The 13,143-nt window shown below is 36.2% G+C and overlaps 1 protein-coding gene across 6 annotated transcripts in view; it reads left to right on the top strand.

The window, feature by feature from the left end:
* dgkh (diacylglycerol kinase, eta) overlaps positions 1–13,143 on the top strand; it is a 103,634-nt gene that overhangs the window by 26,531 nt on the left and 63,960 nt on the right. For all 6 annotated transcript variants that reach the window (XM_081368944.1, XM_081368947.1, XM_081368946.1 and 3 more), the window contains one exon: positions 10,277–10,387. In XM_081368944.1, the coding sequence (XP_081225070.1) occupies positions 10,277–10,387 (111 nt within the window). The remainder of the gene's footprint in view (positions 1–10,276; positions 10,388–13,143) is intronic.

Here is a 13,143-nt window from a genome sequence, read left to right as displayed (position 1 = left end):
TCTTTAAATTAAATAGCGTGATAAGCTTATATTGGCTTTATATCAGTCATAAAAAATCCATATCAATCGACCACTATTATTTTTGCAATTGCATTTATTGTTTCAATAGTACAAAAATGCCACACTTGACTTTCAAAGTGAAAGTGAAATTCATATAACACATACAGTGTTCATGCTTGATGGTTCACCAGTAAAACATCATATTTTCAGTTTGCAGATGTAATCTTACAGTCAATTATTGAACAATCCCATTTGGGATTTGTTTCTCTGCATGTATATTCATTAAAGTCCCTGGCGGAGAAGCTGAGGCCTGAAATGTTCCTGTCATGCCACAGGTTGTGTTGTTCTATTTCTGCCTCGTTTAGTGATTTGTAGAGTTTTCACTCAATCTCGAGAAAATAAGCTCCAGCAGTCATTGTGATCCAGGGCAATTCTACAGCACAGTACAGACAATAATTCAGGCTAATTCTGCTCTTTCTGTAAATTAACATAAAGGAGACCAATTTCCAGTAAAGCAGAAAGGCATCAGGTGATTATAGACAATTGCTGGTCCCCATTGACTGCCGTAGAATGGAAAAAAAAATATATATACCATGGAAGTCAATGAGGACCAGTAACTGTTTGGTAAATGATGACAGCATTTTTTATTTTTGGGTGAACTATCCCTTTAAGCTCTCCGGAGCTTTTCCCTTATTGGCCTTTAAAGAGATGCCGAAGAAGGCAACTTGTTTTGTGACGTTGAATTATTCTACTTGTAGATGGTTGGAGGGGTTACTCAGTTCGTTTGACGGAACACATGTTGCTGAAAGCATATTTTTACAAGGTCAAAGCACCCTGCAAGAGAGGTGAAGTGTTTCTGCTCCAGCACTAGCCCAGATGGACTTTCAGAGTCAGTAAAAGAACAAAAGGGCATTTACTTAAACAGCATTTATGAAACCATACTACATGCATCTTTTGTGATTTGAATAAAGTGTTATTGTTAAATCTTTAATTATGAGCTTAAAGTAGCTGTAGCTAAATAAAATAATTGGATGTTTCTTCAATGACAGATAGATTGTTCTGTTCTGCTATGTTGCTCAAAACTCTATATCTATCTATCTAAACTCAAATATCTATCTATCTATCTATCTATCTATCTATCTATCTATCTATCTATCTATCTATCTATCTATCTATCTATCTATCTATCTATCTATCTATTATATTACAGTGGTTTGTTACAGGGTAATTATCGTTAACTAAAGCTAAAACATTTCTGTTGAAATTGAACTAAAGCTGAAATAACGTTAAATTGAAAAACAAAGTTTAATTAAGAAAAACAAACAAAATGAAAAAAAAAAATAGAAATGTTGCCTTGGAAATAAACTGAAATAGGTTTAAGTTGAAGCACTGAAAATATTAACTGGAAATAAATAAAAACAAAAATTTAAATAGCAATATAAAAAATATGAAATTGCTAAAAAGGAAATTAGCAGAAGTAAAACTTTAAATAAAGCTAAAACAAAACCTAAAATAGCACTGGTTTGTGATTTGAATGATTTCAACTTTTTTGGTTAAATGAAGATTTTTCCTTTACAGTTTATTTGTGCCTTTTATTTTGTCACAGACTTACATTTTCATTCTACAAACTAAGAAAATCCATCCCAAAAGTATTATTCTAAAAAATAGATACATGTACATAAATGCACGACAATGTAGACAGTGAAATACATAAACTATTTCAATATATTTATTTTGTAAAAAATACTTTTAAAAACCCTTTAAAAAATACAATAGCTGTGATGTTATTTCCACATCAACCAACAATTTTGGAGTTATCGCTCTTTGTGCAAACTGGCCTTAAAACTAATAAAATCATTTTCGTTCATTGAAATACAGCTGAAATATAATAAAATATAATTAGTAGAGGAAAAACGCAAAAAATAAATAAATCTATATAGAAATGTTGTCTGGGCATCTAACTGAAATAAAATAAGTTTAAGTTATACAAATTTGCTAAAGCTACTTCAACTTAAACTGAAATAAATATAAAGTAAAGCTAAATATAACTATTAAAAAAAATGTATATAAGTACATGACAAAATACTCAAATGTAATTTAAACGTAAAATTAAAATGAAAACTGATACTATAAAAATAAAACTGATACTAAATCAAAATATGAATAAATACATGTACTATAACAGTATGTAAATAATACTAAAATACATGAAGAAACACCCACATTTCCAGGCTATTTTCGAGTTTATGCCATTTCTGGAGCTTGCAGATAATCCGCTTATGTGTGAGAGTGTGTGTGTGTGTGTTTGTTGCTGGTTCAAACATTGCAGACATGTGTCAGAGAGCACAGCACTGAGGCTGGATATCCTCACTCACAGGATGTCCGTCTGTTATATCACTCACTTTCTGAAGAAACGTTAGCCGTGTCCTCTCAGAACAGAAGCAGCTATCACAGTTTGGGCTTCTGTTGTGTGTGTGGTGTGTGGTTACAGTGAGTCGTGGTTGAGTCGCTCACCGGTGTCTGGTGTAACCGTGTGTGTGTGTGTGTGATGCTGAGAGAGGTGTGGGTGTACAGTGCACCGCAGTGGGGTTAGTCATGTATGTCTGGCACTGAGCCGTTCTCCCTCTTACAGTTTCGTGAAGAAACAGTCTATTAATAGATCACTTCTTATCCCACTTGGCAACAGGAAGGGAACTGAAGACAAGAAAAAAGGAACCAAGTGGCTGAAAGACACAAACAAAAGAGGAACATTAAAGTAAAACATTACATTTTCATTTAATGAAGCAACAAACGTACAGTATCAGATTTTTTTAAATGTTTTTGAAAGAAGTCCTTTATGCTCACCAAGGCTGCATTTATTTGATCAAAAATATAGTTGATATTGTGGAATATTATTATAATTTAAAATAACTGGTTTCTAATTTAATATTTATTCCTGTGATGCAAAGCTGAATTTTGAGCATCATTACTCCAGTCTTCAGTGTCACATGATCCTTCAGAAATCATTCAAATATTGGCTGCTCAAGAAACATTTATTATTATTATCAATGTTAAAAACAATTTTTTTGTTGTTTATTGATCTTTCTGCCAGTACTGATGAGGCAAGATAAGTCATGCATGCATTCGCATTCATATTCTTGGCAGACATTGTCTTACCAAAGTAGTTTATGAGAAAAGCGGCTCTAAATTAGATAAACTCAGTCGTCACATTCATTTGAGTGAGCGGACTCCATATTAAGCATAAAACCCCTTGTTGAAGTGATGTCTTAAAGAGACAGTTCAGACAGGTACTCACCCTCATGCTTTTACAAACTTTGATATTCAGATATTTTCTGGACCACAAAGGAAGATTTTTAGCAGATCTGTTCTTTTTTATATGATGAAAGTGAATGGTGACCTTTTATGTTATGGGTTTGGACATTGGCGTCGGAAGAGAAAAAAAAGTGGGTGGGTCCTCCCCCAGAAAAATGTTACTGGAGTAAATACCATTTCATTCTGGTGCCTTTTAATTAAACAAGTAAACTAAACTCCACTTAACGTCAGGCGGTTCTTTGCCTCCATGTCGTGCATTAAATGCACAGCTATCCGTGGATTATCTCCCTAATACGGTCATCTTCCAGCAATGACAATTTAAAGCTGTTTGCAACACAATATTTGACTGGAAAGGTACAACGGGCGGTTACTTTCGTCAGTTGCGGCTCGTTAAGAAATATAATGTAGCGATTCAGCGGAAATGGAGTTTAATTTATTAATTTTAATAAAAAAAATATATATATATATATTTTAATTCCTCAAGTGGAATGGATTTGACTGACGGCGCTCTGAAAAGCGAACAGACAAATGCGCTGAATTAGAGACGGTAAAAGTGAGTGGGTCCAATATCGTTGATCTTAAAAAGTGGGTGGGTCCTGTCCCACCCATATACAATGGTTCCGACGCCCATGGGTTTGGACTGACGTTTCAAATTTTGGGTGAACTATACATTTGCACATAGAGGGCACTATTTTAACGATCTGAAACGCAAGTGTCAAGCGCAAAGCGCAAGTAACTTTGTGGGCGGGTCTTGGGCGCTGTTGCTATTTTCCCGGCGGGATAAATGACTTTTGCGCCCGACGCAAATCTAAAAGCGGTTGGTCTGAACTGTAGCTTCATTGTTCATAGGTCTGGTTTGGGCGTAACGTGAAATAAACCAATCAGAGCGTCATCTCACATTCCCTTTAAGAGCAGACACGCTTTTTCCATGGCGGATTGCTATTGTAACGGCGGATTTGCCAGGCGCGCGCCAGGAGCGGTTCACAGCCAAGGAGAGCAACACTATCGTCACGGCCGTAAAAGAGAGAAGTTACATTGAAATGGAGAAACCCACCCAAATTAACTTCGGTTAAACAGACGTATGATAATTTGGGTAAATATGTAAGCTAGATGTATGCTTTTATAATAAATTGTCTATCTATCTATCTATCTATCTATCTATCTATCTATCTATCTATCTATCTATCTATCTATCTATCTATCTATCTATCTATTGTAATAATGTATGATTTGCAAAAATGAAAACTGCTGCGTCTGTGTGTAGATGAGAGAATCAAAGTGTATGCGCGTTGTGCACACGCTACATTGATTATGGCCAAGCATGCGCCCTTAAAATAGCATATGAATAACATGCGCAACGCGCCACTGACTTTAAACTATTTTTTCCTGGTTAGTGGCGCAATTGTTTTCTAAACCTGCAAAATAGCATGAAGGAACGTTTGCGCCGGAACACGCCTCCTCTTTGCGCTGAACCGCCCAGGGGAGCGCAAGTGTATTTCCTAACTTACCGACGTGCGTCTCTGGAGGGAAAAGTCCGCTTTGCGCGGGTGCAAAATAGGAATGATACATGCGTCGGTGTACAAAGTCAATTGCGCTGGGTGCAAGATAGGGCCAATAAGAGTGTCATAGAGTGTTGTTGTTATTGGTAACTAAAACTAAAACTATTAAAAAGCTACTTGATAATTGAAATAAAGGTGAAATAAAATAAAGTATATTAGATGAATCATTTAAAGGGGTAATTCACTTCTGGCAAGATGGGCTTTTAGTAAAACATGGCTGTCTTTAAGGTAGAAACATAATACAATTTTGAAATCTGTGCTACATGATTTGCCAAAAATAAACAAGGCTATCTGGATGGAGAAAGAGTGGGCCTACACATTGCTCATTTACATATACTGACTTCTGATCTATAATGCTGCCTGAATCATAATCATACACTGTTCGTTCGTTGGCCATAGCAGAACTGGCCCCCCGACTGAGCCTGGTTTATCAGGTGACGAGAATACTTTTTGTGTTAAAAAACAAACAAAAATAATGACTGTATTCAACTATTCATTTTCTTCCGTGAGTAAGTTCAGAGAGCGCCACGACACATGCGCAAGAACTGAGAAGATGGGTCTCGATGTAGTGTTTAAAATGGTTCTAAAGTGTGCATTTCCTGGATGTCCGAATCGTGAGAAACCAACGAGAAAACCAATGAGGTTGAGCAACTGTCACTTGGACTATTTTAACAATGTCTTTACTAACTTTTCTGGGCTGGCAGATATCGATTACCTAGCCGCCTATGAAGGAGTGAGACAGCTCTCAGATTTCAAGATTTCAATCTTAATTTGTGCTCCGAAGATGAACGAAAGTCTTACGGGGTTGGAGCAACATGATGGTGAGTAATTGTAAAATTTAGGAATCTGTTTAGGAGTATAATTTTTGGGTGAACTAACCCTTTAAGCTGGACTATGACGCTATTTTCTTCTACATCTGCTGTACAGCTGTAACAAATTGTGTTGCATTATTTTCCTGTTATCACTGAAAAGCTGCTTTATAACAATCTGTTTTGTAAAAAGCGCTATGTAAAGGTGACTTGGCTTGACTGACATTGCAACAATTAAAAGTTGGTTGAAAATCAGCTAAACTATCCTTTATACGAAAATTAGAAATGTAGGGCAGTATAATTTCAGCTGAGAATTTTACCGTTTAATTTGAGAAAAACTATCATCATAAAACACACAGAAACTGGAAAGTCTTTTCAGCAACCCGTCAAAATAAAAGTTTGGTTTACTGTAACTTGAAGAAATTGTAAAATAAATATTTTACTACTGTACAGTAGAATGTACATCTTAATGTTATAATCTAACACTTATAATAATAATAACATTAATAATAATAATAACTATAAATTATTATTAAAACTTTATTTTTTTAAGGAATAATCTTACCATTTTAACAGTAAACCTCTGTTATGCAGCACTTTGCTTGCCAAAAAATGAAAGGGTTTGTTTAATTTTATTTGATTAAAAGATTAATTAAATTAATGTTTTAAGCCTCCATTTGATTACCAGAAATATTAAAATATTATTTTAATATTTCTGGTACAATAATAAATTAAAAAACAATAATACAATAATAAATTAAGTATTTATTAATTTATTATTGTAAAAAAAAAAAATAAAAAAACAATAATAAATTAAGTTGTTTTTATTATTTAATTAATAAATTCATTAGACATGCTTTTTGATTATGAAAATGTAATTAAACCATTAAAATGGAATCCAGAAAAATGAAAGCAGAAAATACAAAATTTGGTAAAAAAAAAAAAAAAAAAAGTATTTCATAGGTTCCTATAAATCTTTTTTTTTTTTTTTTTTTTCATAAATTGTTGTTTAATTTCATGTTTCATGATTTCAATTAATTGGACATGCAATGTAAAAATGTTGCCTGTTTGTGAAATAAGTAAACAGCTCTGCTGAAATCTGTTTATTGAACAAGCGAAATGCAAAAACATTTAGTAAATGAATCTTATTAATGTACCAATTTAACGGCATTTAAACAGTTTCACACCCCCAACAACACTGCAAGCGAATCAACATGGCGTGACAAAACAAGTACACTCCCATTATAATAAGCACATACTCTCAGTGTATACAGCTTTGTTCATTAATTATAAAGGAAACACTCTAGTTTTTCTCATTACTCGCATGCAGTGCACACATGACACAACCTATGGGGGACTTTGAGTATTAGATCCCACAGAAGTTAGTTTTCCGCTGTTTCACAACAGTCAGACCATAACTTATCATCCAATGGCACATTAACTGTCTCGCAGGTGAAGGCAGAGTGAGTTCAGTGTTTTGTAACCGAGCTGTTTTAACAGACACGTAGTGTCACCGAGTGCGCCGGCGGATGGATTCGCTGTTTAAGTTGACACAGCTGTGCACCAGGATGTCAGATCGAACCCTGCTTCTCTGTTTGTAATTCTCCCCTCAGAGAGCATATTTCCTCTGCTATAAATAGCCGTCCTCCCATATATGCCTGTGGATTTGTGTTTGTTTGTTTTGTTTTTTCTTCCATGTTCCTGCTATATTTGTAGATGAATGGACAGGAAGGAGCATGACTGCTTGCAGGTCTATGGGCCTTGTTTATTGTCGGTTGGCTCTGGGATGATGTGAAATGACAGTGTAGCCAAGGCGACTGGCTGACGGGATGACCCTCGGCGTTGGCCTCCATCTCTCTCCGACTGCCATGTCAAAGACCTCCGGCCCATGCAGGGACGAAACCGCATGCGCTGCCTTTGAAAACTGCATCGGGCCGTCTGGAATGTCACTTTCACAGCAGACTTGAGTCGCTTATCCGGCTTTGCAAAATTGATGATCTTGAGGAAAGTTTTGCTTGGAGGGTTTAAAGATGTAGATCTCAGGTTGGATTCCTTACGTTGCTTTCATGAGTTTGGTGGCACTCTGCAGGACAGGATCTTTTTGAGTAATGGGCTTCCTTTCTTGTGTGCCTTTTGCCTTGTCTTTCCCCTCCCAAGCATGAAATTGGTGTTGAGGCGCACTTGATCTTGGCAGGGCCTCCTGTTCCTTCCTCTGGCAGTGGCAATGTGCACATGTCCCTGTGGACGTCCAGAGCTGATATCGTGTTTCAAATTCTGCTTCCTTTACACTTATGTTAAGTCTCAAATACCACCGCTTTGTTTGGTACATTATAACATTGTTTACATAGCTGGGATATAACTGGATGGTTTGTGTGTAGGAAAAGCTCATATTTTGGGTTATAATTTAGCCCACTTGACCATCTGGTTAGACAAAGGACTATTTTATCGCCCTGTCTGTTTCATGTCACTCATTTAGCTCTGGTTGGAATATATCCACACACAGGAAATGGCAGAAAAGAAGAAAACTTTTCCATTTGAAAAAAAAGAGCATGCTTTGGGTTTGTCAAATTAAGATTTAATTTGATTTGATTTGAATAAATACATTTTGGTTTGTCAATGTCAATGAAATGTTCACACCACTCTTACGCCAAAGACTTTGATTCTGTTTCCAAACCTTGTCTGCATTCCTTGTTATCTACTGCCTACAAAGAAAGCAAACTTTGAACTATATGCTCTATATAGGCAGCAACCAATTGATTCAACAGTGTTTGGCTTTAGCATGTTGCTATGCTAATGCTAAGCTAATAATTTAAAAGCATAGCACACAGTAATATTGGCTTAACAGTCCCAAATACCTTAACATTAGGCAGTTTCTACTTAGATTAAACTAATTTTATCGCTATGCTTTGATTTTTTAAGAATCATAAGGTCAGAAACATACTTATACGATCACGCAAATACGTGAGCTCAACCTGAATTGCATGCTGAAATAACAATGCACAACGGTGATCTTGCAAGGCTAATAAAATAACATTTATCTTGTTTTGTCCGCCATCTTGGATGAATTTGGCCAAAATAAGTTAATTTAGAAGATTACATAAGCCTACTACCTACATTTTGGAGCAATCTTCACATTGAGAACACATCTATGATGCTTTTAAATACTGTTTATGACTAACTATGTCATAGTACATACATACATTAGTTAATTATGTTAACTAACTGCTAAGGCAGAATCATAACCATCATGGAACCTCATTAGTGAATAAACTGGTACGGTCTACACAGGCAGCAACTCCATTAATGGTCTCTCACACACACCACACAAATATTTTAGCTTGGAACTTTCTTTTGCCTCAAAGTGAAACTCCCAAATGCACAGATTCCTATGAAAATGGTACTAAAATGGCATCATTATTATTGAAGCCTTTGGAGTGTACGACATTTACAATGTTTTAAATAGTTTGGTGCTAGCATGTTGCTAAGCTAACAGCATGATTGTCCAATAAGCACAAAAAGTGCATTAACAGTTTAATTAGATGGAACTGTTTTTATCGACACTTAGAATTTAGTCTAAACGAGGTGTCGGCTTTGGAACAATATAAAAATGTCTTGGTTTTGGAACAGAACTAATCTGATTTATCACTACTGACAGCTACGGTTTATCACTCTTGACAAGATTAAAGTGTATAAATTTGGATATTGGAGAAATATTGGACTATCTTCTCTATCGCGGTTATGTTCACGTGACATTGCTGTTCTGCATAGTCAGGAAAGCTTGTCGTTTATATGCTGAGAGATGCGTGCACATAAAGCTTATTTTCATATAGAGCGTGAGTGCTGAACTGAGTTCTTTTTGCTACGTAATTGGGCTTGAATGGTTAAATATTTTTTTGCAAGTGCATTTTTGCAAGTATCCTCGTAAACAGTCATTTATGTCTTAAGTGAACGTAAATAGTTGATAAAGAAAATGCATGTGTAACTAACAGTGTATTGGATCCGTGCATTCAGTCTTAAAGTGACAGCAGCCTAATAAACCTGCTGCTGTCTGTCATTAATGTTAATCAAACATCTATTGACTAATACAGATTTATTTATTTAATAAGAATACATTTATATTTAATCAATCACAGTGAAGACTTTGCAGTGTTTTTTATACATTTGATTACTTATACAATGCAATTTATGTAGTATTTATTATTTCTAGTTCTTGAAAGTTTTTTAGGTAGTTTTTATTTTCGTTTGTTGTTCTATTGCTTGTAATACGTTTCTTTGTTCTTATTTTATCACTGACTGTTTACTTGTCTTCTGTAAGCTTGAGAGTTTTTATTTTATTTTATTTTTTACGTTGGCTAGTTTTAGTTTTTCGTGTGTGTGTGTGTGATATTGAAATTGGTGACAAGAATTATGACATTTTAATAGTATAAAAAATCATTAAATCTTTTTTTTTTAAAGCAAAAAATAACTATTTGTGATAAATCTATATCGTGATATACGATTTTGGCCATATCGCCCACCCCTGCTGGTGATATTGTGCTGTGTGCAGATGTTTAAATAGTTTCTGACTTTTTATGAAACTTCTCTTTCTTTCTGCAGACGAGTGTGAAGGAAGGGCTGCTTCTGAAACAGACGAGCTCATTCCAGCGCTGGAAAAAACGTTATTTCAAACTGCGGGGACGTACGCTCTACTATGCCAAGGATGCCAAGGTGAGTTTAGCACCACTCAGAACTAGTGTTCGATTATATCCTGATACTGATTCTGCACTCTCACTACACTGTAAAAAATTACTTTAATTACTGCCTTAAAAACAGTAAACCCATATCACTTTTTAAATGTATTTAGTTCCCGATGAAGACAATCCAGTTGTCAAAAACATTTCCATGACGATGATAACATTTTTTACAGTGTACAGTAAAGCCCTCTGTAAGCCCTACAGAGTGATCTAAGGTAAGGGGGTAGTACAATTTGAACCTCTGTTACTGGGCATGCCTGTGCTGAGAGGGGCTGAAGAGCTGCACATGGGCACTTGCATTGCACCTTCTGCCATGCCTTTAATGTCACTGTGTGTGTGTGTGTGTGTGTGTGTGGTTGCACTATGGCAGGCGGGTGGCGTTTTGGCCCGCTGGCAGTATCGAGTCTCTCGTAGCCGCGTGTGCTGGAGGGTGCTTTCCGTCTGCTGGACCGGTGCCCGCGGTCCGCCGCCCACTCTTGGCCCCAGTGGATCGGAGGAAGGCTTGGTGGCGATTCGGGTCAGAAACAACAGCGACCCCCCTCTTAATATATCTAGCCTTCATCAATGACATTGCCGACCGCCCATCACCCTGCCTGGCGTTGTTCGGGATGCCTGTTCTCCTCATTGGCGGGAACGGTTTAGCTGTGGAACAACTAAAGCGACATCACGTCATTTACGCGTCTGCTTGTCTGCTTAGGCCTCTGAAGAGGAGAGTCCCGGAGACGTGCCTTGTATGTCATTGTCCGTGTCTGAGGGGAGACGTTTTACCCTCTAGTGTGTCTCTGTGCCTCCACCATGAAGACGCTTAAAGCAAGCCTTGCATTGAGTGTGTCTGCCTTCATTCGTTTGTTCTCTGCTCAATCAGCTGCATTTGCTGTGGTTATGGATGTAGGGCCCTGTGAAATTCAGTTTATTTTTTCACAAATCCTGTCTTATTTTCCGCCAAATTCATTTTGATTCCATTTGAACTGTTCTGGATTCGTTTTTCAGTTTAATAACGAAAATCATGTCTAGTTAATTGATATAACGAAACATACAATTTAACAGCATTTTTTTATTTCATATTTATTTAATAATATTAACATTTAATATTTTTATTATTTTGTTTTATTTGAATGGTTTACAAATACATTTTAATAATCAAAAAACATGTCTAATCAATTGAAATCATAAAACTTTTCCAATTTATACATTTATTAACAAGAATAAGGCCCTATGAAATGTTTTATCTTTTCAAAAATTCTGTTTACTGGTGAAAATGGAAGAAAAATTCTGATATTCCTTAAAAAATAATGTTTTAATAATGTATTTTTTTTTTATTACTTTGAGAAGTAAATTCTACTGAACAGTAGTAATATATCTCTGTCACAATTTCTTCAAAAGCAACCTTTTTTTTTCACGGGTTGTCGTAACTGTGTATACATGATATGACGATAGTTTAAATCAAATGGAATGGTGAAATGACTCAGAGCAGTTTCTTTCATGTGTTCATGTCCTCATATAGTGAGAGCGCAGACACTGAAAACACCACAAGCGTTGCACGTGTTTGAGTATGTATACATTTACACAGAAACACGCAGAACATGCATTTTTTAGATTTTGTTCAGTCTTTTTGCACTTTAATATTCACAGATGTTAGTCCATATTGCGATTTGATTGTGTGTACAGCCCTACATTTGATGTATTAATCCAGAAATTTCCAAATTCCATGACATTGTACGTTCAACTTAAAATTTAATTTTTGTGTCTGGCTTCCGCGATTCTGTCCGCGTTTACCGCATCGTGGAAATCATAGGGCCCTATGGGTGTCATTCAGGTGTTTCGTCCGTGATCTAAATCCTGAGAGAAAGAGTGAGTGCTTAAAAATCAGCCCAAAAATCGTCAGCTATGCAGCTGCTACGCCATGACGCAAGCTAGCACTTCCTGCGTAGCTCCTGAATGACATGGAGTGGCAGCACTAGCACATGGTGAAGGAGAGCTGGGAGTTACGCAACAGACCTCACAGGCAGAAACGAGGTGGCCGATCACACTGCTGTACTCAGACAAGGGGCTTTTGTTTGTATTGGCATGGCACTCGGGTCTGTGACAGACTCGGCAAAGCCAACGCAGAGGCCTGCACTTCATGCTGTAGAGCGGCCAGGCCCACATATCATAAATAGGATGTCACACTGTTTACACCGCCTGAGTATACAACCATCATTTACTCAAATATCTGCCAATCACCAAAACAAACCTTCACTGATTCTATTGAAACTTGATGGAAAGGACTCAGGGAGCCTGGAAATACACATTTTATCCTTCAAATGCAAATGTTTTTTTGGAGTTCATTCGTGAACTTGATAATAGAGGGCTGGGTGGTATTATGGTATATATCGTATCACTACAGTAGACATTGACATGGTTGATGTCTGGTGACTGGTATAGCCTATATATGTTTGAGGTCAATGACATGATGGTTTTTTTTTTTTTTCACATCACAAAAAACAGTGTTAAAAAATACCCTGAAAAAGATTATGTACATTACTGTTCAAAAGTTTGAGGTCAGTAAGATTTGAATACAACAAAATTGATCAAATGTTACAGGAAAGACTTTTACATTGTTGCAAACATTGTTTTATCACAATTTCCACAAAAAATGTTATGTAGCACAATTGTTTTTAGCATTGATAATAATAATACTACATGTTTCTTGAGCAGCAAATAATCATATTAGAAGGATCATGTGACACT

The sequence above is a fragment of the Scardinius erythrophthalmus genome (genome assembly GCF_964197995.2).
Source record: "Scardinius erythrophthalmus genome assembly, chromosome: 6".
In the NCBI taxonomy this organism is placed as follows: Eukaryota; Metazoa; Chordata; class Actinopteri; order Cypriniformes; family Leuciscidae; genus Scardinius; species Scardinius erythrophthalmus.
The sequence above is the reverse complement of the archived record's forward strand: the minus strand, read 5'-3'. Positions and strand labels throughout refer to the sequence as shown.